General features: G+C 36.7%; 3 protein-coding genes across 4 annotated transcripts; all 3 read left to right on the plus strand.

Annotated features, from left to right (window-relative positions):
- Nucleotides 1-7,645: 7,645 nt before the first annotated feature.
- lrrc8ab (leucine rich repeat containing 8 VRAC subunit Ab) lies at nucleotides 7,646-21,724 on the plus strand. Of its 2 annotated transcripts, XM_055200675.2 has the most exons (4): nucleotides 7,647-7,811; nucleotides 10,569-10,866; nucleotides 11,043-13,164; nucleotides 18,093-21,724. In XM_055200675.2, the coding sequence occupies exons 3-4, from the start codon at nucleotides 11,050-11,052 to the stop codon at nucleotides 18,366-18,368; spliced, it is 2,391 nt and encodes a 796-aa protein (XP_055056650.1). In that variant the 5' UTR covers nucleotides 7,647-7,811; nucleotides 10,569-10,866; nucleotides 11,043-11,049; the 3' UTR covers nucleotides 18,369-21,724. The 2 variants fall into 2 exon arrangements, with proteins under 2 accessions (XP_055056651.1, XP_055056650.1); XM_055200676.2 differs by lacking the exon at nucleotides 10,569-10,866 and having other exon boundaries at nucleotides 7,646-7,811.
- A 222-nt stretch (nucleotides 21,725-21,946) lies between these two features.
- Nucleotides 21,947-23,616, plus strand: ppil3 (peptidylprolyl isomerase (cyclophilin)-like 3). The gene is made up of 6 exons (XM_055200687.2): nucleotides 21,947-22,102; nucleotides 22,359-22,433; nucleotides 22,548-22,641; nucleotides 22,826-22,893; nucleotides 23,070-23,188; nucleotides 23,399-23,616. Exons 1-6 carry the CDS (start codon nucleotides 22,100-22,102, stop codon nucleotides 23,523-23,525), a joined length of 486 nt encoding a protein of 161 aa, XP_055056662.1. The 5' UTR covers nucleotides 21,947-22,099; the 3' UTR covers nucleotides 23,526-23,616.
- A 374-nt stretch (nucleotides 23,617-23,990) lies between these two features.
- On the plus strand, nucleotides 23,991-26,075 carry LOC129441013 (3-oxoacyl-[acyl-carrier-protein] reductase FabG). The gene is made up of 8 exons (XM_073860705.1): nucleotides 23,991-24,143; nucleotides 24,307-24,477; nucleotides 24,561-24,739; nucleotides 24,815-24,908; nucleotides 25,440-25,509; nucleotides 25,593-25,629; nucleotides 25,707-25,770; nucleotides 25,858-26,075. The coding sequence occupies exons 1-8, from the start codon at nucleotides 24,120-24,122 to the stop codon at nucleotides 26,014-26,016; spliced, it is 798 nt and encodes a 265-aa protein (XP_073716806.1). The 5' UTR covers nucleotides 23,991-24,119; the 3' UTR covers nucleotides 26,017-26,075.
- The last annotated feature ends 1,157 nt before the right edge of the window (nucleotides 26,076-27,232 follow it).

Raw genomic sequence — 27,232 nt, forward strand, 5'->3', positions numbered from 1 at the left:
CCCGGCCCAGGAATGCAACCCCCTTCTCCATTCATTCACAGCGTGCTTTAGCCTTCCCTCACAACACAGTTTACATATGCAATGGACAACTAACTATAGAAACCTCTAAGATGGACAGCAGACAAGTTCTGACTGTTTTATTAACCATTTTAATGGCCTTTTGAACTTAAAACAGCTTTAAAACATAAGTATTATAAATTGGGATTTTATTTCAAACTAATGTGCATTTATCAAGCAAAATATCAAAATGTTTTTAAGTACAATAAAATTGGCTTTACAAGTAATTTCAGCTTACTATTTTACATTACTTAAAATAAAAAAATACCAAAAATGTTCAGCTTACAAGTTACAGAAACTCACCACTGGTCAAAATATTAAATATTAAGTTGACATGACTTGCGAATCCCATTTGAATGTAATTTATTATTAAATTCAACAAAATATTTTTACAAATTTTATATTTTTATAAATGTTATCATAATAATTATAATTTGGGGGGCCATTTACAGTACACAACAACATTTTCAACTTAAAACCGTTTTTTAATGTGGTTTGGCTGTTCATTTACTTGCCAACAACGTTTAGGGTCCTGAAAACGCAAACTGTTAAAGTTGGGTTTTTAAAGAGCACCTATCGTCCGATTCATGATTTTACATTTCCTTTGGTGTGCATGTGTGTCTTAGTACATGTTAACAATCTCTTTTCTTGGACTACAACAAACACACGGATTGTAGACAACAGTTTAATTCCTGGGATTGGTGATGCAGACAAGACCGACCTTATCGTAATTCCTCCCGTTTCGGATTCAGCCTGTATGTAACTCCAAAAAAAGTTTTCTTTTGTGGCACCATACTTACTGGTATAACTCCTCATGTAACAGTCTTTAAATAGGGAAAACACGAAAGTGTTTGGTGGCTTCCCTGTTTGGTACCATAGGAATGAATGGGTCTAGGCTAAATGCTAACACATTCACGACGCGCTGTACAGTGCACGCATTGAAAAAAGATTGATATGTATTAATTAGTCTAAGTTGAGATAATAACATAGTTTAATTTGGCAAAAAGGTAGACTATTCCTTTAACCAATCAGGAGCTTGCTCTAGTTGTGACGTGATTCCAGGAAGCGAGCGGATGTGCAAAAGCCCCTGCCATGGCACGAATTTCTGCGTGAATGTCTCGATGATTAGAATTTTACGCACGGCTGTCACGCGTGAATGAAGCGAGTAAACTCAAACTGTTTACGCAGCAAACTAGCCGGAGTACACGCGAATTTGACACCTCAAACGCAGCTGGTGTGAACCCATGGTAATAGTTTGTGCAAGCACCATAATATAACATCTTTCCGAGAAACGCAGAGTTTTTTGTGGTTGTTGCGGGCAAAAATCCTTGATTTGCGGCACGTTTTCGTAAAAAATGTGATGGAATATGCGAGATATTTATGCAATTTTATGCAACGAAATTGCGGGAACTTGCAAAAGTTGCGGGAACTTGCAAAAACTGCGGGCCTCATACAATACTTTGCGCACGGTAATCTGCAATTTATGCTGCGAAAGTGTGGCATATTTGAAAAAATGCATCCCCCGCATAAATATGCGGACTTTGGCTAATTATGCGTTCGCATAATCACGTTTTTCTGGAGGGAAGGTATGTGTAAAGCGATTAGTGGCCTCTAGCAGTCAGCAACTTATACAATCTGTGGTTACATTTGAAGTTTTTCATAATTTTCATAAACATTTATGGTTTTCTTACCCTAAACCCAACAAGTTAACACTCAACCATATAAAACACAACACGCCAGTAAAAGTACAGTCACAGGTATTAATTGCATAAATTGACAAACTGTATAAAAGTATTACAAACAATTCCGTTTGCCAACCTTTTTCTAACTGAATCCATACAATTACTTTATATGAAGAAATCCATGAATGCAATGCAAACAGTCAGATCTCATTCAACATAAACCAGAACATTAGAGCATGACAAAGTCGGTCACGACAGCCAATAGTGCTTCACATTCTTAGCTAACGTAATGATGCAATTAGTCACAAGACACAAAATTATACTACAACATATAAGTTCATACCCTAATATTATATATACTACTTATATATACGAACATACTACATGCCTCGCCTACTGCTTTTCACCTACTATGTACAGTAGTATGGAAGTAGGCAGTTTCAGAAGCAGCGTAAGTGATGCACTGCATCTGTGATTACTGAGGTCCTGTCCCAAATTGCGTACTTCATGTGGACTTTCGGTCTCTTGGCCTTAAATTGCGTGTACTCGCTTAGTCTACGAGTCCGTACGGTGTCCCATCTTTCACTTTTAGAGGCTGTTTACACTTGGCATTAACATGCGTTTTCGTCGATCGGATCACAAGTGGAAAACGTTAATGCCAGGTGTAAACAGTGTTCAAAACGTTTTGAGCTTGTCCACTTTCGACCACTTTCAACCACATCCAGAGGTAGTCGAAACCACTTTCGATCGGATCGCTTTGGAGTTGCTGAACGCACATGTGGTTGAATGTGTTCGAACCGCCACACACGACCGCCTTCTCTCCGCCCATTTATCTAATCTGAGGTATTAAACACAAGTTTTACGTCTTTTTTTACTTCTGGCGTGAACATTCGGTGAACAGCGCTATTTTTAGCCTTTCATTGATAAACTAAAGCGGCTGATCTCCGTAGTTTCGTTTTGAAAGCGTGTGAGTTGTGTGATCCTATTTCATCAATTGCGCTGAAAATTCAGAGACAGCTCTTACAAACACACGTAGAAAACTCTCTGCAGCATGTTTACTTGCTAAACAAGCAGTGGACTCCGACATAATATTAGTTTGCGTCCATATAAACTCATAATTACTCCCGCTCGGGTTTGAATGACAGCAGAGAGACTCGCCCACTGTCTCACAGACCACCCCCTCACAGTTTTCAGGACAGAAGCGGTCGAAAGTGGACAAAGAGACGGATTTAAATACCAGGTGTAAACGTAATGCGTCTCTCTCGTCCACTTGTGATCCGATCGATGAAAACACATCTTAATACCAAGTGTAAACAGCCCCTTACGCTCTGAAGTGTGCTCACCAGCGCCCCCTTTGCACACACTTTACCAACCCAGAAGTCCTTGCGAAAGAGCAATCAGACAGGGAGGAGTCCGAAACAACAACACCACTTCTACTCCTATTTCCGGCAGCTGTCCCAAAATACGACTCTGGTGCGCCCTCGTGGACTCCCGTCAAGGCTCCCTAAGGTCTGCACTACATGATGTCATCAAAGTGTGGACTCTGAGGAAGTCCACAAGTCCGGAGTGTGCCATTTAGAACAGGGCCTGACTAGATCCACAAAATGACAGTACAACCTCTTGATTTTGCAAAATGGCGAAAGTTAGTTCTAGTGAGAAGTTAGCAAAGATGGCACTTTTGATATTTTATACCGAATGCAAAAAAATCAGTTTTAAAAGTAGTATAGGAGCCCATATACATTTTTAGGTCACCGAATATTGTATGTTTATTACAAATAAATTATCATGTCGTAGTACTCAGAACACAGTACCATTTTTTGAGAACATGATATGCAGTAGCTTCAGTAATGGTCCCAGGGTAGTCGTACACTGTGAGACAACATTTCAATTTAGCTACTCTGAAAGCTTGAACGGTTATTGTTTCAGGAACAAATCCAAGTGGTGGCCAGCATCCATTTGAATGCTTCACTCAGTCTGATGAACTAAAAGCTCACTATTCCCTCTTCTCCACTTAGCATCCATAAGGCCACTTCCTCTATATGCTCGAAGCTCAATTCAGTTTACATCATTGCCCAAACCACATTTTTCACAAGTCTGATGCCCCTTTTGAACGTTCTTCTGTCTTTCATTCTTGGGAATAAGGCCTCCATTCAGAGTCAAGCTCTATTATGAAACCGCCTTGGGAATAGAGTGAGGTGTTTAGCATAAATGACAATCACGGTATCGCAGAACGAGGGGGTTGACACCGAGAGAAGGGGCTTTGGAGTTGAAACTATAAATAAAGACAAAAATTGATATATATGTTTTTAATGGTATTCACCCAAAGCCTTTATTGTCTGGATGTTGATTTGGAAAAATCCTGACTATATTAAAGTGCTTTTAACTAATCTCATTCACCTCTAATGATAAATAGCTGTGAGGTTTTCACCAGGATGAAAAGGCCACCTGGTGTAGGCAACCACTGAGCTTACTGAAAAGCTTCAAGCTTGCAGCTGTCAGATCAAAACTAACCAGGAACTCAGATGTCATCCGAAAAACAGATTGCACAGAGTTGAGGAGCTTTTTAAAAGTGTGTGCGAGCCATGTTTGTTCCTTAACTTTATATATGTGGCATGTTCGTATAGCTCAATTTGCTCGATTTTTAATGGTCATGGGTTTAATAGGGAATACGCACACTGATAAAAAAATGTATACTTTGAAATGCACTGTGGATTAAAGGGTCTGCCAAATGCATACATGTGAATTTAAATTCAAGTTTGACCAAGCAGAGTTTGGGGCTTTGTTGACATAACCTGCAGGCTTTCTGCATGAAGTGGCCCTTGTTTAAGACTCCCGCTGTGGGAAATGTAAACGGTGACACATGAAAGCCTGCCTTCTTCTGGCACTTGCTCTCGATGGAGGTGTTGCTGGTGGAAGTCTTCCTCTTTTTGCTGATCTGAAAACAGCTTTGCGGTTTAACTTGTGACATATGGAGTGTACATTAGCGGCAAGATTCTGGTCCTGGATCAGTGTTTTTGTCCAGAAGTTTATAAAGGAAAAAGAGGTACAGCTGTGCATGGCAGGTCTTGTCTACAATAGTCGTAGCATGGTGCATGCAAGGAAATGTAGTAATAGCAATTGTAAGTTAGCGCTAACATTAAGAATAATGTAAGAGTTTTAGGGTTGTCATACATTTTTATTGTTGCTAATTTAATATTCATATCATGGCCTTGACCCAGCCGGGTGATTCTCCCAAAATTAGACGTATGAGGTGTCATGAAACATTTTGATAAAAAGTAAATGCTATTAAAATAAGAGGCATACCGTTACAAACATCTCTTCATGTACTATTTTGCACATGATTTCAAATGACATCATACAAACCAATTTTTTTTCAAATTTAAGGGGAAATTTTTCATTACTGCAATGTGTCCATGACTGGATTTGGGTTCTTCGACATAGAAATACTTATAATTAAAATATCTAAAAAATAAAAAGCTTCAGTGCATGTTATACTGTTAACATTTACAGTAAAAAAACTTGATCATTGGTAAATGTAGAAACAATAATGAGGAATATTCTCATCCTCCGCAACAATTTTCAATCATTGTTTAAGCCCTGAAGGAACTAACATTTTCAACAAAAAATAGTTGGAAAGGACATAATTGGGTGTGACACTCAAGATGGCTACCAGGTAAGCAGTTCTTATTTTTTCTCTCAAGATTAAAGTTTAAATTTTGTTTGTCATAGTACCTACACAACTTTTTAGTTCTCATTACCGAAACATGAGTTTGTAAATGCACATATTTATTGTAATATCATGTTGCGGTAATGATCATTTTTAATAATGATAATCTAAAAAATGTAAATAATTCTGTAGGAAATTATTTCAATCCTCTAAAAAATAATGGTTATAGTAAGTTCAGACCTTAATTTGAAAAATTGGCTTCAAGGGCTTTTTTAAAATTCTGATGCTGGACACCTTCTAAATCTGGATTTCGTGGGAATCACCAACTTACCTTAGGGGTTGTCTTTGAGTTTCCTTAGGGCATTTAAGGCGGTGACCGGCATATATTTCCAATTGTTTCCAATGGAAGCATCACGCTTTTTTAAAAAAGTAATTGGTGGTTTTTCCGTTCTTCGCACAGAGAGTTAAAAAATTTACGTAAATGCCACTTCTCACTCAGCCGTTCAATCACAGTGAAGAAGGGGCAGGATAGATATCACAACAACCAACCAGCAAGTATCATAGCAACCAAAGCGTTCAGCTGAAACAAAGCTGGCAAGCGCCTACAGTTGGTGTCCGTCTCAAGTTTTTAGCCACCAAGGCCTTTATGCCGGTGGCCGGCGTAGGCTATGTTTTCAGTTGTTTCCAATGGAAAAAATTTTCAACTTCGGGTGAAATGCTCAGCTTGTCACTGTCACTTTTCACTTGCTCGTCCAGTCACAGTGGAGGAGGGGCGGGACAAATATTGCAACAACCAAACGGGGCATTGTTCAACGACTGATAAACAAAGCATCATTGCAACCAAAGCGCTCAGCTGAAAAAAGTTGCCGTCGGCGTCCACCACGTTTGAAGTCGCCATGAAAATATTGGTTTTGGAATATTGTGGTATTTTTTTTGACAAATCACTTATCTATGAGCTTCAATATTATTACTATTTTTTATTCATGTGCCCTCATAATCTTTAATCAAAAACATAAATCTCCTCCCCTCCTCAAAACGATTTCTCTTTACTTCCGGTCATATGTTATGGCAGGTGGGCAGGGTTCGGGAGAAGATCGCTGCAATTAGCAACACGACCCAACTTCAAGTGATCCAATCATCTTAATGGACAAATTCAAATCCAGCTCTATCTTATTTCATTTCAGAAGCCAGTTTCAATCGGATATAAGTCACCATTTGGAAAATAAGGTCTAAACTTCCATTTCATGGCGACTTTAAACGCAACCAAAGCGCTTAGCTGAAAAAAGCTGGCAATACAGTCGGCGTCCGTCTGGCGTTTTTAGCCAAATGTAAACGCTTTGGTGTACACGTCCCTTAATGTTGCTAAATGTAAAATGGTAAAATTATTTCTATAAAAGGTATAAGGGGTTTATGCCGGTGACTGACGTATTTTTTCAATTGTTTCAATTTTGTCACTTTTCACTCGCCCGTCCAATCACAGCGGAGGACCGGCGTGACAAATATTACAACAACAACCAACCGGCGCATCGTTCCACGACTGATAAACAAAGCAGAAGTTTCATTGCAACCAAAGTGCTTAGCTGAAAAAAGCTGGCAATACAGTCGGTGTCCGCCTGGCGTTTTCAGCCAAATTTAAACGCTTTGGTGTAGACGCCCCCTTAATGTTGCTAAATGTAAAATGGTAAAATTATTTCTTATAAAAGGTTTTGCATAGCCTAAAGAAATAGTAAGATTGGTTATATGTGTCCTACTGTTCTGCACATGAAAATAAAATAAAAAACAATATTGTTCTTTGAATAGCCGTCCCTTGTCCATTTGTTGGGTATTATGGATTCTGGTTATGTGCATTTTATTTCACTACAATGAATTCCTACAAAGTATGTTGTCTTCCAAATATGTCACATGTATATTTCCCTTATCTGAAATAGGAAACAGGAGTATAGATATATATTATATTTATTTTATAACTGGAATGGCTCATTTGTATGTTTGTTAAAAAAAAATCACAAATGGACATTTTTTTAATAGAAATCCTGTTCATAACGGTGGTGCAATTGCCAAATGGGTGATAATAGCTGCTTGGTTCCTCTCCTGATGTAATAAGTGACCAGTTTCAATTTTGCATGAACTGCTGAAACTGCTTTAGGTATGTGGTTTTAAAGCAGTTTTATTTGGACTCCGGTCCAGCGAGGGGCAGTAATGACCATAAAGCGACCTAAAGGCAAAAGTCAAGCCTCAGTTAGCAGCGCCCTCTAGTGTAATCTGAGTATTAAACATTGATTTGATCCCCGCAGCACAGATTGGATTTTGCCGTGTTTTTCTGGGTTCGGCACCTAACGGTATTGTTTGGTTTCAGCTGAGGTGTTCGTGGATAAACACGTGGGACAGTGACAGCACAAGCGCTGGTGAGTTTAATAATTTCCCTCGACGTACACAACATAAACGCACTGTCCCGTTATGCACAAAGACAAAGAGTAAAGTACAGGGTTTTTATATGCTGTGTCATTACATGAACGGTCTGTACTTGACATGTGTTGGTTTGTTTGTTAATGTAATGGATATCGTTTTCAAAACACACACATATGTTAACTGGTGTTATGCCATCTTTTTGATGGTAGACTTTCTCAGATGAACTGGTTTAAACCAGTTGCTTAGTAATCGTTGTATTTGTCATCCAAACCTTTTTTATTACGACTAGCAAACCATTTGGTTTTGTGACTTACCCTTACGAAAATTAACAATTGAACAAAAACACGGTATATTTTAGTATGTATTTATTTTAGTAAACTACAGTAAATGGTAGTTTACTGTAAAAGTCATGTGTGACTGGGTGATTCTCACGAAATCCAGATTTAGAAGGTGTCCAGCATCAGAATTTTTATTATAGAATATAAGATTAAGGTCTGAACTTACTTTAACTGTTGGAGGATTTAAAAATATTTCGTATAAAATTATTTACATTTTTTAAGAATTGCTTACTGGCCATCTTGAGTGTCACAGTCAGTTGTGTCCCTTTTAACACTATTTTTTGGAGATGTTGGTTCCTTGAGGGCTTAAACAGTGGTTGGGGGTTGTTTGGAGGATGGGAGGATTGGTCTTGGGCACATTTGTATTCCTTGTTGTTGTCCCTGCATTTGCCAATGATCACCAAATGCCACATGTTTCTTTACTGTAAGTGTTTATAGTGTAACATGAACTGAAGCTTTTAATTTTTAGATTTTTCAATTATAAATATTTCCATGTCAAAGAACCCAAATCCAATCATGGACACGTTGCGGTAATGAAAATGTTCCCCTTAAATGTGGAAAAAAAAACAACAAAATTGGTTTGTATGGTGTCATTTGAAATCATGTGCAAAATAGTACATGAAGAGATGTTTGTAACTGTACACTTGTAACTTATTTTGATACTTTGATTACTTTTTTTATCAAAATGTTTCGTGACACCTCATAAGTCTAATTTCGCGAGAATCACCCGACTACACCTGTTAGTGTATTTTAGTGTTCTGTAGTATTAACTGTATTGAACGGATGAACTGTAAATACTGTAGTATGGGTTAATATTTACTGTGTTAAGGTTTAAAACACTAGTGTCTAAGATTGTACTACAGTTTACTGTAGTAAATACTACAGTACAGTATACTACACTATTTTTATGTGCTGTAACTGTAGTTTAACTGTGATATTCATTGTTATCACAAAAGTACCATTGTCTAATTACAGTAACTATTGTTTACCATGATATTTATAGTAAAACTATATCAACTACGTTTTTACTGTTTACTCCATACTGTAACCATGTTAAACCATGGTATTTATAATAAAACCATAGCAACCACAATTTTTTATGATTGTCTCACTACAGTTATCATAGTTAAACCTTGGTATTATAGTAAAACCATAGCAACCATACATGTTTTACCATTTTCTCAATACAGTAACAGTATGTTATACCGTGGTATTTATAGTAAAACCATAGCAACCATGCATTTTTCCATTGTCTCACTACAGTAACCATGTTAAACCATAATATTTATAATTTAAACTATAGCAATCATGCAGGCATTTTGGGTGATTTTCGTAAAATTGGACTTGTGAGGTGTCATGGAACATTTTGATAAAAAAAGTAAATGCAAAGTAGTTGCAAACATCTCTTCATGTGCTATTTTGCACATGATTTCAAATGACATCATACAAACCAATTTTGTCGTTTTTCCACATTTGAGGGTAAAATTTGTGTCCATGACTGGATTTGGGTTATTTGACATGGAAATATTTATAATTAAAAAATCTAAAAAATAAAAAGCTTCAGTGCATGTTATACTATAAACATTTACAGTAAAGAAACATGTGGCATTTGGTGATCATTGGTAAATGTAGAGACAATAATAAGGAATGTGTCCAAAACCAATTTTCTCATCCTCCGCAACAAATTTCAATCATTGTTTGGGCCCTCAAGAAACTGGCATTTTCGAAAAAAAGATGTTGGAGGAGACGTGGTTGAATGTGACACTCGGGATGGCTACCAGGTAGGCGGTTCTTATTTTTCTCTCCAGAAAAAATTTGAAATTTTGTTTGTCATACACAACTTTTTAGTTCTCATTACCGAAACATGAGTTTTTAAATGCATATATTTAATGTAATATCATGTTGCGGTAATGATCATTTTTGATAATGATAATCTATGTAAATAATTCTATAGGAAATATTTTTTAAATCCTCTAAAAATAATGGTTATAGTAAGTTCAGGCCTTAATCTTTTATGTATGTAAAAAATTGGCTTCAAGGGTTTTTTAAACATTCTGATGCTGGACACATTTCGTTAGAATCACCCATTTACCATTTTCTCACTATAGTAGCCATAGCTACACCATGATATTTGTAAAAAAAAAAACAATGGCAATGCAAATGGTAACTGATCTAGCAAAAATCGTGGTTACTATAATAAATCCATGGTTAATTTTCCTAAGGGTATACAATAGGAAGTCAAATTTGTCATAAAGCTTAAATGTTTCAAATAAATGGAAAGGAAACAAGTGTTCAACTTGTTCTCTTTTACCTTTGGGAAAATCATTGAAATTGCTTTGAAAGAGGCTCCTAGAAAAAATAAAGAATATGAATATTAGACATTGTTTTGTATTGTATGCTGCTTTATTGTGACAGGAAATCTGCGTCCCATCCTGGCAGAAAAATGAAGTGTGATGAGTGCCAGTTCCTGAATGGACATGTTGACTATTAGGTAAGATCCAAGCGAGGAGACGCTGCTTCAGACGCTGCCCTGCCTTAGACAAACAGGATTTGAACCCTGGGGTCACGGACTCTCCACAGCCAAAGGAGACAATTCTTCAGTGTTATTATCGGAAATGGCTAATAATAGATGACAAGAAAGCCAAAGCGTTCCTTTGGCGGAGTCATCTTTTGTAGCAGCCGCAGCCAGAGAAGACAGCTGTTTTCGACTTTGGTAAAACATCTTTTAATATGTTTACGTTTGGACGTATAAAATAGGTTTGGAGACTGGTGCTTGTTTTGTTTGTGCATGCAACAAACAAAGCTTGAATGATGCTGCGACTAGACATCTAGAGCATGCCAAATGAGCTAATGTGCTGCCACTTATAATGCGTTGTAATTTCCTTGCAGATGAATCATGATCCCCATTACCGAGCTGCGCTATTTCGTGGACACGCAACCTACGTATCGCATTCTAAAGCCGTGGTGGGATGTGTTCACAGACTACATATCGGTGGTCATGCTGATGATTGCCGTATTCGGAGGCACACTTCAGGTCACGCAGGACAAGATGATCTGCCTACCCTGCAAATGGGTAGTTAACAATTCCTGTAAAAAGTATTTCAACTCGACAATTTCTGTGCCCTTGACTTTAGAACCTGAAGGAATACGATACGACCTTGATCGTCACCAGTATAACTATGTCGACGCCATGTGCTACGAAAACAACCTTCACTGGTTCGCTAAATATTTTCCATACTTGGTGCTGCTTCACACGCTCGTCTTCCTCGCTTGTAGCAACTTTTGGTTTAAATTTCCATGGACAAGCTCTAAACTGGAACATTTCGTCTCCATACTTCTCAAATGCTTCGACTCGCCGTGGACCACGCGAGCTCTGTCCGAAACAGTCGTAGAGGAAAGCGACTCTAAAGCTTTTGCGAAAATCAACGGCTCCTTCGAAAAGAAGACTTCGAACGTCAGTGAGGACCTGGAAGCTAGCGCTCCCATGCTGTCCACAACCAGATCTCGTATCGAACAAGGAATTGTAGATCACTCCGAGACTGGCGTACTGGACAAAAAAGAAGGTGAGCAGGCTAAGGCGTTGTTCGAGAAGGTTAAGAAATTTCGAACTCACGTCGAAGAGGGAGACATAGTCTACAGACTGTACATCCGACAAACTATCATCAAAGTTGTTAAGTTTATCCTCATAATTTGCTACACGGGTTACTATGTTCACAAAATTAAGTTTAATGTCGACTGCAGTGTGGATATCAAAAACCTCACAGGTTACGGATTGTACAAATGTGCGCATCCCTTGGCCACTCTTTTTAAAATCTTAGCATGCTTCTATATCAGTCTGGTGGTAGTGTATGGGATGATCTGCATGTATACCCTCATCTGGATGCTGCGACGTTCCCTCAAGAAGTACTCGTTCGAGTCCATCCGAGAGGAGAGCCGTTACAGCGACATCCCGGACGTGAAAAATGACTTTGCCTTCATGCTGCACATGATCGACCAATACGATCCGCTCTATTCCAAACGATTTGCCGTTTTCCTATCGGAGGTGAGCGAGAACAAACTGCGCCAGGTGAATCTCAACAACGAATGGACTTTGGAGAAGCTCCGGCAGAGGATTACCAAAAACTCCCAGGATAAATTAGAGCTCCACCTCTTTATGCTCCATGGAATCCCAGAAATGGTCTTCGACCTGGTAGAGCTGGAAGTTCTGAAACTTGAGCTCATCCCCGATGTCACCATCCCGCCAATCGTCGCCCAGCTTTCCAACCTCAGGGAGATGTGGCTCTACCATACGCCAGCCAGAATAGAGGCTCCGGCTCTAGCGTTTTTGAGAGAGCACCTGAAATCGTTGCACATCAAATTTACAGACATAAAGGAAATACCTCTGTGGATCTACAGCTTGAAGAACCTAAGCGAGCTGCATCTTACTGGCAACCTTAGCGCTGATAACAATCGCTACATTGTCATTGACGGCTTACGCGAGCTTAAGCGACTCAAGGTTTTGCGACTGAAGAGTAACCTCACCAAGCTGCCCCAGGTGGTCACGGATGTTGGAATACATCTCCAAAAGCTGTCAATCAACAACGAAGGCACCAAGTTGATGGTGCTCAACAGCTTGAAGAAAATGGTGAACCTGACGGAGCTGGAGCTCATCCGCTGCGATTTGGAACGCATACCGCATTCCATCTTCAGCCTGCACAACCTGCAAGAGATTGATCTTAAGGACAACAACTTGAAAACTATTGAAGAGATCATTAGCTTTCAACATCTCCATCGACTTGTTTGTCTGAAGATGTGGTATAATCAGATTGCCTATATACCTTTCCAGATAGGTACGTTGACCAACCTGGAGCGCCTGTATTTGAATCGCAACAAGATCGAGAACATACCGAATCAGCTCTTCTTCTGTCGGAAGCTGAGGTTCCTTGATCTGAGCCATAACAATCTAACAAGTATCCCATCTGAAATAGGGTGTCTCCAGAACCTTCAGTACTTTGCTGTAACTGCCAATAGAGTAAGTTTGAACCAACGTCACAGCACCATTTTTGTAGATGCCATTTAGGGCTGCACGATATTGAAGAAAATTTCTATAACTTGATAATGGATGCATTTTATTAGGGTTTCCCAAACAGGGGTTGGAATTGCAGGTGGTTCATGAGTTGATGAAAAACGTATTTATCATGTAATTAATTACTTACAATTAAATTAAATAATTAAAACTTTAAATTATAAGATGTAGGGCTGCAACAACTAATCGATTAAATCAATAATAATCGATTATGAAATCCGTTGTCAATCAATTAATTGGTCTGGTGATGTCACATGCTCCCGCATCACTGTCGGACAGCGGGGATATGCGTCCGCTTCATACAGCGCCAGCTGTGCGCTTATAATTAATGTCATGCGCTGTTTCTTCATACAACGAGAGTTGCGCATTTATCAGGTGCTGCTTTCTCTTACTGCGTGACCAGAATGACGGAAGCAAAAGAACACTAGTTAATGAAGGTTTAGTTTTGTCCTTTAATTTAAGTGAGTTTATATTAGTTTAATTGTTGTTGGGGTTTTATAAAAATAGTAATGAACCACAAACTTAGCATCTGTTTTAAAGTAAGGGTGAAATCCAGGTTTTTATTACTGTAACAAAGCAACAATGTAAGGCTATATCACTTTCATATCATATGGCTTATTTATTTTGTTAAAAATGACTAATGTTAATACTCATCAAGGTCTAAAGTTGAAGATTAAAATAAGTTAATTGATCTGTGCCAAAATTTATGCCCAGCACATCTCTGTAGACTCGATTATTTTTGTTTACAGGATTATTATTTTGGCATTTAAAGATGTTTTACCATTTAAAAGCTGCAAATACTTCTTATTTAAGGCTTAAAATATAATCAAAAAGATTATATTAGTAAAAGTGTGTTCAAGTACACTTCTACATGGGAATATCCTAATTTAGTGCCTTATTTAACTACAATAAGTAAAAGTTCCAATTGAGTAAATATTTAGGTTTTTATCCGATTAGTCGATTAATAAAATTAATTGTTAGTTGCAGCTGCAAATAAATTATTTATAATTTTAAAAAATGTTAATAAAACACTTACCAACAAAGTCAATTTTTTTACTAACAAAATACACGAGTCAACATTTGAAGTGGATCAAAACCTTTCCTAAAGTTTAAAGCCAATACACATTCTTGTTTTAGAACAAATTTGATGAACATTTTTGATCAATTTCAAATGTTGACTAGTATATATATTTTTGTTTAATCTGCATCTCATGTGACCAATACACAGCACTATGAAAAATTATCAGATGAAGGTAATAATAAAATAATTATGTAAAATGCCACTGAAAAAACTTTAAAATATATGAAAAATAAAAAGTTAAAATAATTAAAAATAATAGTCAAGTTCGGTATTTTACACTTAAAGCCCTGTTTTCAGATTGTTTATGATGAAATAGAACAGTTTTAACTGAAATTTTGTAGCTACCCTGAGAATTTTCAGGTGTTTGTTGTTTCACCTCCCACCTCTACAATAGGTGTAAAGGTGCACTGGAACAATCCTTCCTAAAATGCATTAAACTTTCATTTACAAAGACGTGAAACTCACCGAGGGGTCAGGGATGTTCACTGATATGCTCACACAAAAATCACTACAAAATACGCATTCCAACAGGTTTTATCGTAGTTTTTGTCAACTTCATTGACTTGTATTAGATGTGCTGTGAGGTACGGTATTACTCCGCGCCGGGAACTTTGCTTCTATTCTTGCAATTGGCAAAGGCGGATTATCGCCACCCACTGGGCTGGAGTGTCTATTATTCAAGCTCTCAACGGAAGAATTTACGGGTGTGTTTGGAAAAATAGGTCCACAAGTTTACAACGAATGCTAAAACACCTGTTGGAAAGCATCTTTTGCAGCGATTTTTGTGTGAGCATATAAGTGAACACCCCTGACCACTCGGTGAGTTTCACGTCTTTGTAAACGAAAGTTTAAAGCATTTTAGGAAGGATTGTTCCAGTGCACCTATACACCCATTGTAGAGGTGGGAGGTGAAACAACAAACACCCGAAAATTCTCGGGGCAGCCGCATATGTCGAAATTTCAGTCAAAACCACTCCATTTCATCACAAACAATCTGAAAACAGGGCTTTGAGTGTAAAATATTGAACTTGTCCTTTAAATATGCAAATATGCTATTAAATTGAATTAATTAAATATTTACTTAAAATCTCAGGGGATACTTAAAGTAAATCATTTAGGGAACCGGTGGTCAGCTGACAGAAAAGTTTAAAAACCCCTGCAGTATATGATATGCAATATGATATGCAATTTAAATTATTGTAAATATATTTTAAAATTATATAGATTTTACATTAGTACTGGTTAAAGAAAGCATAAAGGGCCATTCATATTATATCGATAACTAAAACGTTAACTATAACAAATAACTATTTGCATCCACATTACCTGACGATAACAATAAATTTATGCTAATCTGCTCACGCTCATTTGTCTTTAATGACATTAACTAATATTACATATTTCTTGAAATAAAAACTTTTGCAATTGTTTACATGTCACTGAATGTGTAAATATGCTGTTGCAGCATTTACACAGCGGGTAACCAGCAGATGTCCTCAACACGCTGCGTTTGCGTAACTCTAAACAGTGAATCTAGTAGTTTGTGTAATCTAACATCTTACCTTTTGGTGTAGTCAATGCGGTAGGAAAAATGCATTATGTAGTCAATTTCACATAAACTTCAGCAGCGCTAGATATCTAAGGTAATTTATGTTATAGACCTCAGCAATGAGCCTTTCCACTGTCATCTCAAAAGATCAAATAGATTTGATTGGCTGTCAATGGTTTATCGTTCATCGGTTGGTTAAAAATCACCCAGAAAGTGATCCCAACGATATCGTTCATTGTATCTTTATCGTTATAGTTATCGTGTGAACTCCGCTATTCTCTTTAATATAAAATGATTTTTAAAAACTATATTTTTTCGTTATAATGTGAACTCCCCTCAGGAGCAGTTAAAGCATTATGCATGTGACATTTGCAGTCAAAACTTGAAATTCCCAGAGAATGTAGACTCATTTTTATGAGTCCAGACATCATAAAAATATCAGTCTATACTCATGTTTTCTATTTAAGATTAGGTAAATTGTGAAAATGAAAAAGTGAAAGTAACAAGCTTGTCAAGTATGCAATGCATACTCGAAATGTGACCCCTGCATTTAACTCATCAGTGAGTAGTGAACACATGCACTGCGGAGCAGTGGGCAGCAATTCCAGCGCCCGGGGAGCAATTAGGGTAAAGTGCTAAAATAATAACTAAAATATACATGTGATATGGATGTGACAGGTTTTTGGGAAAGAACATGTTTGTAGAAATTCTGTGAATTGAAATGCTCAAAACAGAAGCAATAATAGCCAACAAATGGAGAACAGATTGCTCTTTGAAAAACATTTAATATTTATTGTAATTCTTTTACAATTTATTTATTTATTTTAGGTGCATTTATAAGGAAGAAACAACTTATTATGGATGTGACATTTCCCCGTTATGGATGTGACCATTATGAAATGTATACTTAATTGAGGAAAAATGCCTTTAACGTAGACTTTGCATGGGTATTTATTTAAGCCACCAAATATTGACAACTGAGATATCAGTATGGTTTAAAACTTTGAGTAAAAACTTTACTTTTTATGATAAGGTTGACATTTGCGTGGTATTGCCCATAACATTTAAATTCAGACATTTAGCAGACGCTGGAATAGTTCGCCCAAAAATGATAGTGATGCCATTGATGGCTCACCCTCATGTCGTTCCGGGCTCGTGGGACCTCCGTTCATCTTTGGAGCACAGTTTAGGATGTTTTAGAATTAGGCCGAGAGCTTGTTGACCCTTCATTGAAAATCAATGTACGGTATACTGTCCATGTCCAGAAAGGTAATGAAAACATCATCAAAGTAGTCAATGTGACATCAGTGGGTCAGAATGTGTTGAAGCATCGAAAATACATTTTGGTCTAAAAATAACAAAAAATTACGACTTTCTTCAGCATTGCCTTCTCTTCCATCTGTTGTGAAGCGCATGCACGAGACTAAAGTCACGTGACTGCAGTAACGCGGATGACGTGTTATCCTCAGACATGTTTGCAAAGTTTTTTTTTCAAACTCACAGCGTGCGTCTCCCTCAGACTGTAAACAAAGCCTAAAAAAACAAACAAAAAAAAAACATCTGGGGCGCCGCACCAGAAAACACGTCAGCCGGGTCATTGCAGTCACGTGACTATAGTATCGCGTATTCGCTTCACAACAGACGCGGAAGAGAAGACAATGCTGGATAAAGTCATTATTTTTGGACCAAAATGTATTTCCGATGCTTCAACAAATTCTAACTGACCCACTGATGTCACATGGACTATTTTGATGATGTTATCATTACCTTTCTGGACATGGACAGTATATCGTACATAGATTTTGAAGGAAGGGTCAACAAGCTCTCAGACCAAATACAAAACATCTCAAACTGCGCTCCGAAGATGAACGGATGTCCCACGAGTTTGGAACGACATGTGGGTGAGTCATTAATGACATTATTTTCATCCTTGGGTGAACTATCCCTTTAATCCAAAACAACAAATTGATTTGCCTTAGGGAGGCTATAATATGATAAGTGCTATACAAACTTACTGTCAGCTTGCAAAGTTTTAAAAAATCTTAAAGAAAGAAAAGATAAAACCATTCAGTTATTGCAAACCATTGCTGTACACATATTGCGTCATTGGATTTGCGCAATTTTCAGTAATTTCGGTATATCTTGCAGCCCTAATGTCATTATATAACAATTACTGATGTGATGATGTAAAATGATCTAATATCACTTTTACTCAGCTGTGTTTTTTATTTATTTCTCATCTAGATTGAGTCTCTCCCCCCAGAGTTGTTTCAATGTAAGAAACTTTGCACACTCAATCTCGGAAACAATTGCTTGTCGTCACTGCCGTCTCGGTTTGGGGAACTCACCAATCTGACCCAGCTGGAGCTGAGGGGTAACCGACTGGAGGGTCTTCCTGTGGAACTCGGGGAGTGCAGACAGCTAAAGAGAAGCGGTCTAATTGTGGAGGACAATATCTTCAACACGTTGCCTTCAGAAGTCAAAGAGCAACTTTGGAGACTTGAGAAAGAGGCTGCTTGAGAAATCAGATACACAAATAGTGTGCGTAGGTGATTGTGCTTAGCCGAGCAATACAGTCGTGTGCACAAGTGTCTGATACATTACGTATTAGAATGTTGTATTTGACATTTATGTGATGTCATGTACATTTACTTTTACACATTTGGCAGATGCTTTTATCCAAAACAACTTACAGTGCATTATAAGCTATATGTTTTTATCAGTATTTGTGTTCCCTGGGTGACATTTTTGCACTGCTGACGCAATGCTCATCAAGTTGAGCCACAGGAACATATGACACGATGTAGTGATTGTGAAGGAACATTGAGAAATGCAGATGTTGATGGTATTTTTGTTGAAAGTGAGCAGACCAAATATTAGAGTTAAATTATGGTGCTGTTCGTTTTTGCCTTAATTAAATAACACAATTTTATTATTGTATTGTAAGCCTTTTCACTGCATTTTATACAGGTGACACAGTGTATGTATGTGTGAAAAGCATTCTGGGATGACTTATTCTTAAATCCATTTATCCATACTATTTAAGAGATGTTTACTTGCATATTATACTGATAACTGCTTTTGTAAGGTTGATATTATTGGGCAAAGCTGTTCAAAATTATCTTCATATGTAGTGGTAATACCTTTTAAAAACAAAGAAAACAGTAGATAACTGCCGTATAAACAAACAAAAAATGGTTATAATATGCTGTACTTTTTTCAACACACCTAATATGTTAAAATTCAAGGCAAAAATCCCTATTTTCAGTTTATTTATTTTTACATTCTGACATTCATTTTTTACAATGTTTCTAGTTGCATCCTTAGTGATTTTGCAACCATTGTCCAAAAAAAAAGAATTTTTGGATAAAACGTGTTTTTCCTCCAAAAAAAGCTTGCATGCACTTACACTGAAAAAATTTATTCATTCAATTTACTCAGTTTTTTGGGGTGGGCGGTTGCAATCAATTTATTTAAGCTACATTTAATCAAAAGTGTTTTGTATTTCTAATTTTTTTTTAAATGTAGCTTAAATAAATTGATTTCAACCGCTTAGAAAATTGAGTAAATTGAATGAATCATTTTTTTCAGTGTAGAGGACTTTGCAGCTAAACACAGTCAAATTTGTAGTTCACCCAAAAATAAAAATTATGTCATCATTTACTCACTTATGTTAGTCTAAACCTGTATTAGTTTCTTTATTCTATTAAAGATTTTGATAAATAATTCACTAATAAGTAATGGTAACACCACAGTACCAGTTGACTTCCATAGTGTTTGTTTTTTTCCTACTATGGAAGTCAGTGGCTATCGTCTACTGTAAGCCTACCATCATTTATAAGAAATATCAAGAAATAAATCGTTGCAATGGAATTAAATGTCAACCACAACAGATTTTTCTATTCCATGCATACCGTAGTATGTAAATGAGGGGTGTGTCTAACTCATATGCAACAGTCCTGCATGTAAGACTATGATTCAAAATTAAGCAGATTTTAAGAGAACCCACAAATGAATCTCCAGTAGTAGCGAGAGCTTTTTTATATTCAGGAAGTGCGGGCATATCAAATCTAAATATATAAATGTATTGTGGTATGTGTTGTTAATGTGAAATATTATTACTCGTACCATAAAGCGTTTTTGGTAATGCTGCCCACCCCTACATAATTCAGTATTCAATGGCCTGTTTGCTCAATAATATTCAAGGAGTTTGCTGTAATGTACAGTACTCCTTTTTCCTGTGTATTGACTGTAAATGTGTGTTAAAGGGATAGTTCACCCAAAAATAAAAATTCTGTCATCATTTACTCACTCACCATTATAAATGTATTTGTTCTGATGAACACAAGAAAAAATGATGAGCCCCATTCACTTCCATAATATTTTTTTCCTAATATGTCAATGGGGTCTCTGATCGGTTTGGTTACAAAGATTCCTTAAAATATCTTCATTTCTGTTTATCAGAACAAAGTAATGTATACAAGTTTGTAACAACATGAGAGTGATTAAATGATTTTCATTTTTGGATGAACTATCTTTTTAAGTACAGTTGTATGTTTTGTGATTGGGTTTTATAAGGTTTGCATGTTGGCCGTTTATATTCACTGATGCAAAAAATACCATTCAGGATCTACACTGTAAATTCAGAGTGATACAGACATAATGTTTTTCTAGTTAGACTTCAATATATTGCTCCTTACCAATACAGCACCTTATTTTCATTAGTCTGCTCACATTGAAATGCCTTGAAAATGATTTTACCCTGTATTAAAAAGGTAAATTATCAGTTTCTATTCAAAAGACAGGCATGTAAACATTTATGTTGTAAAGGTAGGCCAGTACCCCCAATTTTGCACTTACAATAATGTTTGCTGTTACTCAGCTCATTCTGATGTCATGTTATTCTTATGAGAACGCACTGTAAGGAAGACAATCAGAAGTATTTAGTGAAGTATTGTATATGCTGTGTGGTTTAGTACAGTATGTGAGATATTCCCATTGAATAAGAAGTGCAATTTTTTCTTTACTTAAGTACGTTTTTTAAGTATCTGTACTTTATCTGAGAGTGTTTTTTGGCAAACTTTTACTTTATTATTTTCTGATACATAATATTGTACTTTTCACTCCACTTTATTTCATATCCTTTAATACTTAAGTACATAAAAAATTTAGCACTTTCTAACATATCTTCAAGTAAGCATTTTAGTTGTGTTTCAATTTAAGTAAAATTTAGAAAGTATGACATTTTAAATGTAAGTATTAGGCTAAATGAAATTTTAATTTGAAATGTAGTGAAGTAAAAGAAAATACTTCAAAAATGTACTTGATTAAAGTAAAAATAATTTACTTCTTTACACCTCTGCATTGAATTATGATTGTAATGAAAGTGACTTCTGGTAGAATTAATCTTGCTATTATGTCTTGTGATTTCATGTCATATTCAATTTGACAGTGTTACTATCGATAGGTTAGGTTATTAAATGTAGCTTATTGCATGTTATTTACTGGTATTACCTCAAGTATAAAACATTTTTGAGTCTTGAAATCTTTTTTCATTTATTTACATTAGAAACTAAAGTTAACACCTTTTCAGAACTTACAACCGTACTCAGGAAAGTTCAAATTTGTACATTTGCAGCTAAAACAAACTTTTCTTTAATGTCAAGAGATGCTGTTTCTTGATTCCAGTGTTAGTTAACCATCTGTATGTAACCATTTGTTATTTTTATGGTGGACGACTTATGTGTGTTGTTTTTGATGTAAAACATTTTATGTAAAGGAGTTAAATTAATTTAATGTCACAACGTATGAAGCCATACAGAGTGAACAAAACACTCGTTTTCCTTAAGTGTTTCAATAAAATAAACTTAAACGTTTTTATTTGCTTGTTTCATTGTTTCATAATGATTGATGGATAACAATTGAATTTTAATGTCAGTTTTATCAGGGAATTATTATTATAATTAATTATAGTATTAAAATTCAATAAAAATAAATAAAAACTAACAAACAAACAGCTTAAATCCATGTGCACAAAGTCACAACTATACATAAATATAGTGACGTTAACCCAATGTCTTGTGCAATAATTTCTAAAAGTTTGCGGAATTGCGACACACCGGAACTAATGTTTGAAGCGTGGTTGTCAACCGGGGATTTTCACTGAAACACAGACAAAAGCCTGTTTCCCTGAAAGGCGTGATTGTGGCGTCCATACCAACGTATCTCCCCAAACTTCTTTACTTTAGAAAATGGTAAGAGTTTATTTTTTTGCGTTTCTGTGAATGTTGAATACTGTTTGTTGTATTTTTATGTTTTAGCTTTTCAGATGCGACCGTTTGTGTAACTCGTGTAACGTTATGCTTCTGATGTCAGACAGCTTAAAATGTGTTAGACAGCTGAGTTTTAAAATATTTGTGGGGTTTTGTAAGTTAGTTAATACATTTAATTTCTGATCTGATTAATAATAATTTACTTTATGTCTGATTACTGAACTGATCTTTTACATAGGCTGTGACTCTGCATACAGACCTTGGTGATATAAAAATAGAGCTGTTCTGCGAGAAGACACCGAAAGCTTGTGAAGTACGACATGTTTTTAAAGAAGCCACTAAATGGTTCCTCTTGCACCTTTGTCATAATTTATTATTTATACAATAATGTTTGTTTACACACTAATTGTGATTTTTATTGCCCCAGAATTTTCTTGCATTGAGTGCTGGTGGATTTTACAATGGTTGTATTTTTCATCGAAACATCAAAGGATTTATGGTACAGACTGGTGACCCAACGGGTAACTAATATGTGCTTCTTTCACTATTCTTAAATTAAGTACCACCTTAATCTTTATTTGATAAATCTTTGCATTAGTTTAGTCATGTAGATTTTTTAACATAATAGATTTTTTTATATTTTTATAATACAGACAAATGTATCAAAGTCTTGTTTGAATTAAGAGCATAATATTTTACACTCAGGTACAGGGAAAGGAGGAACCAGTATTTGGGGACGAAAGTTTGAAGATGAATTCAGTGAACACTTAAAGGTATGTATTTTGTCCGTGCAATGATTTGTATAGGGAAACATATTTCAAATGTTAGGCATTGTGCCTAATCCATCAACCGTGTCTTTATCATCTGAACCAAACTTGTTCATAATTACAATTTTTAACACCTGTCTGGTTTCTTCTTGACTAACCCCTTTAATGAATGTAATCCGTAGCACAATGTCCGGGGTGTGGTTGCGATGGCAAATAACGGGCCAAACACAAATGCATCACAGTTCTTCTTCACTTACGCAAAACAGCCTCACCTGGACATGAAGTACACTGTTTTTGGAAAGTAAGTTATTTCTGTCTCCAAATTTCTATTCAGTCTAGTATAGTAAGATACATTTTTCATTTCATATAGTATATATTTTATATACTTTTTATTTGATAAAAATGGTATTTGTTCATGCACATTTGATTTTAATGCTGTTGTTTATTACTATTAATTATAATGAATAGTGATTTTAATTTTAGCATAATACTAACATATCCTCATTTACAGAATTATAGATGGACTAGAAACTCTGGATGAACTGGAGAAAGTCCCTGTCAATGAAAAAACTTTTCGGCCTCTTAATGATGTTCATATTAAGGATGTTACCATTCATGCCAACCCATTTGCTGGTTGATTTATTTTATTGTGAATGATTCATAATGTACAATGCCTTGAATTGTAAATATATTTTTTGTGATGTCATTTTGCCGTTTTATAAATTTGTACATGGAGTCTGAGTCTCTTTTTTTGTTCAAACGTTTTTTATTAACCTATTAACTGTTTAACAGTTTACTTCTTGTTATGTAAAAAACTTGTCAATGACAGAAGATGAGGGCTTCTATTTTGAAATTTCATGCCGCTAAGGATCCGGAAATATCGTCTCATAAACTCTTAATGAATAATATAACTCCGTAAAATATATACAAATATATCATTTTAATTTAAAATAAAGATTTCGTATTTGCTGTAGTCTTAAAGTTATTCCGCCGTGTACATTAAAATACTTTTGTGTTCGACTTGATGCGCAGACGGATGGACGGATGATATCAAAGTACCGCGAGAACGGAGTGCTCTGTGTGCTTTCTTATCGGTCTCGCGATAGTTTTGCACTGGGCAGAGTCGTATAAAGTCGAACACATCCCTCAGCCAGGACAGCTACAGTAACGTCAAAGGTTTGTTGTAGCACGTGAAAGCATAAAAGTCGTGCAACGCAAAAGTTTGAATCGAAATGGCAGCTCCAGATGCTTTCAAAGTAAGTTGAGTCTTATCTGCAGACATGTCAATTACTCAATGAAACAGTGTTATGTATAAAGTAAATTTAAACCGTCACCATAAAATGACAGAAGCACCGTTATGCTGTTGGCTTACGATTGTCCATAAGTAAGAAAGGTTAACCTGATGGTTTCGTGCTTTAGGTGAGCTCTCTGAAGGACAAAGTGACTCTGATCACAGGTGCAAGTTCAGGAATCGGAGCTGGCACAGCGGTACTGTTCGCTAAACTCGGTGCCCGGCTCGCCCTCAATGGACGGGACGTCGAAAATCTCACCAAAGTTGCGAAAGAATGCGAAGACCGTGGGGCAGTAAAAGTAAATCAGCAGGTGTCAGTAGATTTTACCACTGTTTTCTCATACAAAAACACTCATCTGTGTTTGTGTGTCGATATATTCAGCCTTTACTAGTACCTGGAGATTTAACTGATGAGGATACAGTGAGGAGGACAGTTGATGAGACCATTGCGCATTTTGGAAAGCTGGATGTCCTCATCAACAGCGCAGGGATCCTTGCTATGGGCAGCATAGAGACTGCTGATGTGGCCCAGTATGATAAGGTCATGGCTGTGAATGTCAGGTACAAATCTGAGCTCAGATCAGATGATTGCAATGTATTTAGATGGGGTTAAAGATGTGGCTATTTTTCTTTCAGATCCGTTTATCATTTAACTCATCTTTGTGTGCCACATCTTATCAAAACTAAAGGCTCCATTGTGAATGTGTCTAGTGTGAATGGGCAACGATCAGTATCAATTGAGTGTATCATATAAAAACAGCATTAAAGGAACAGTTAACCCTAAAATAAAAATTAGCCCATAATTTGCTCACCCTCAGGCCATCCTAGGTGTACGACTTCCTTTTCTTAGCCAAACACAGTCAGAATTATAATAAATAAATAATAATATCCTGGCTCTTTTTAGCTTTATAATGGGATTGGATAGTGCCCCATTTTTAAATCTCCAAAAAGGGATTGCCATTGAAAACTAATCTTTACAGGTATTAAGTGTCATCCGAGGTGAAGTGATGCGTTTATGGATTAGCGTTTAAAGGCAGTTTTGGAGCTTTAAAAAAATGGGGCACTATCCAATGCAATTATAAAGCTGAAAAGAGTTAGGATATTATTTAATATAACACTGATTGTGTCTGTCTGAAATAAGAAAGTCATACATCAATGATGGCTTGATGTGCTAATTTTCATTTTAGGATATATTTTAATCCTAAATGTTAAATTGTGGTGACTGAGTGATACTAACCATACACCATTTTTCTTCTTATAGTTTCCTGGTGTACTTGCTTATTGTATGTCCAAATCAGCCATTGACCAATTCACAAGCTGTGTTGCTCTTGGTAAGGTGACATCTCTTGAAATCAAAGTATTGAATTCTTATGTAGGGTGGTGTATACTCACCCATGAAACATTTCCATTTTAGAGCTGGCACCAAAGCAAGTACGTGTCAACTCAGTATGGTAAGATTTTACTGTTATATTTCTCGCGATATATGACTTTTTAACGTGCAATGAAATGACATAACCTCTATTTACAGTCCGGGGGTTATTGTAACAGATGTTCACAAGCGTGCGGGACTGGATGAAGAGCAATATGCTCAGGTGCTGGATGACTCTCTATTTTTACTTTGATGCTTAATAATAATAAAAAGGGCTGTGATTAATCTCACTTGTCTTCATTTTTTCTAGTTCCTTGAGAAGTGCAAACTGACCCACGCTCTCGGTAGACCGGGTGAAGTAGAGGAAGTTGCTCATGCTATTGCATTCTTGGCATCTGATGCTGCAACCTTTATAACAGGTGTCAACCTTCCAGTGGATGGAGGTCGACATGCTATGTGTCCACGGTAATGCTTTGGCACTGTGGTACAGTCACATTTGTTCCGTAAAAGTAAAGTAACTGCTTCAAACATCTTAGAATGATGTATATCTTAATGTACACCACACGGTTGGAGGTCTAGCATCGCGAATGATGCGTTTAGCGCGGCACGTTAGACGCTATTCCGCCTAAATTCGCATGTATGGCACTAATTGAGCATTGCCGCAGGAAACGCGCGACTTGAAGAAATTAGAACTTTGGCGGAAAAACTCGCTGCCTTAACCAATTAGGAGATTGCTCTAGTAGTGACGTGATTACAGGAAGCGAGCGGAGTCACAGAAGCTTATCGAAGGCCCTCCCATGACGCGAATTTCTGCGTGAATTTCTCGATGCCAAGAATTTCATGCGCGAATGAAGCAAGTAAACTTAAAATGTTCAAGCGGCAAAGTAGACACGGTAGACGCGAATTTGACGCCTCAAACACGGTTGGTGTGAACCCACAGTAATGCTACGTACATGCCAAATGCGGGGCATCACATTACTCGCTCTAGATTACTCGCGGGATTTAACTTCGTGTCATGCAAATTTTTCGCGAACAGCGTGTGTTTTCGTGGCAAATGCGCCACCCATATCGCGTCATTCGCATTGCCCCACGTGAGGGCACGTCTGATCGCGTTTTTGCATTGACTTTGTATGTAATCTACTCGCGCAAAACGTTGAACTTGCATCTGGTGTGTACCCACAGTTAGTCACCATGAAATGAAATATGGATGTAGTGTCCATGACGTCACCCATAGGTGAAGAGCTTTTTTGGAAATAATAATATATGATAATATAACTCCGTTAAATATATCATTTTAAATTAAAATAACGATTGTATTTGCTGTAGTCTTAAAGTTATTCTGCACATTTTAAGCTGTTCGGCCCAATTCACTTCAAAACTGTTGCTGTGCCACTGAAGAACATTGAGGTAAAAAAAATCAAAAACTGACCATAAATGATAAACACTAACTTCCATTTGAATAGGAATAACATTAGAAAACGTTAACGTTAGCTTCTAGATGCGTTGTACATCATGTCACTTAGCTTCATTAACGTATCTGTAAATAAACGAGATAACAAATGTTATTTGTAATAGCAATGTTGTGCTGAATGATTCATGTGAATACTGTAGCACCAAACTAACGGAGAGGTACTCTTGGTAAAGATGGTAAAAAGACTTGTCCTGAAAAACGTATGCAACATAGA

The sequence above is a fragment of the Misgurnus anguillicaudatus genome, chromosome 22 (genome assembly GCF_027580225.2).
Source record: "Misgurnus anguillicaudatus chromosome 22, ASM2758022v2, whole genome shotgun sequence".
Lineage (NCBI taxonomy): Eukaryota > Metazoa > Chordata > Actinopteri > Cypriniformes > Cobitidae > Misgurnus > Misgurnus anguillicaudatus.

Coding starts and splice junctions, on each gene's coding strand:
- LOC129441013 (XM_073860705.1), top strand. CDS start 24,120: ATGGCAGCTCCAGATGCTTTCAAA. Junction 25,510..25,592: donor CACAAGCTGTGTTGCTCTTG/GTAAGGTGACAT, acceptor TTTCCATTTTAG/AGCTGGCACCAAAGCAAGTA. Junction 25,630..25,706: donor GTACGTGTCAACTCAGTATG/GTAAGATTTTAC, acceptor CTCTATTTACAG/TCCGGGGGTTATTGTAACAG.
- lrrc8ab (XM_055200676.2), top strand. CDS start 11,050: ATGATCCCCATTACCGAGCTGCGCTATTTCGTGGACACGCAACCTACG. Junction 13,165..18,092: donor TTGCTGTAACTGCCAATAGA/GTAAGTTTGAAC, acceptor TTTCTCATCTAG/ATTGAGTCTCTCCCCCCAGA.
- ppil3 (XM_055200687.2), top strand. Junction 22,894..23,069: donor AATTCAGTGAACACTTAAAG/GTATGTATTTTG, acceptor TGTAATCCGTAG/CACAATGTCCGGGGTGTGGT. Junction 23,189..23,398: donor AAGTACACTGTTTTTGGAAA/GTAAGTTATTTC, acceptor CCTCATTTACAG/AATTATAGATGGACTAGAAA.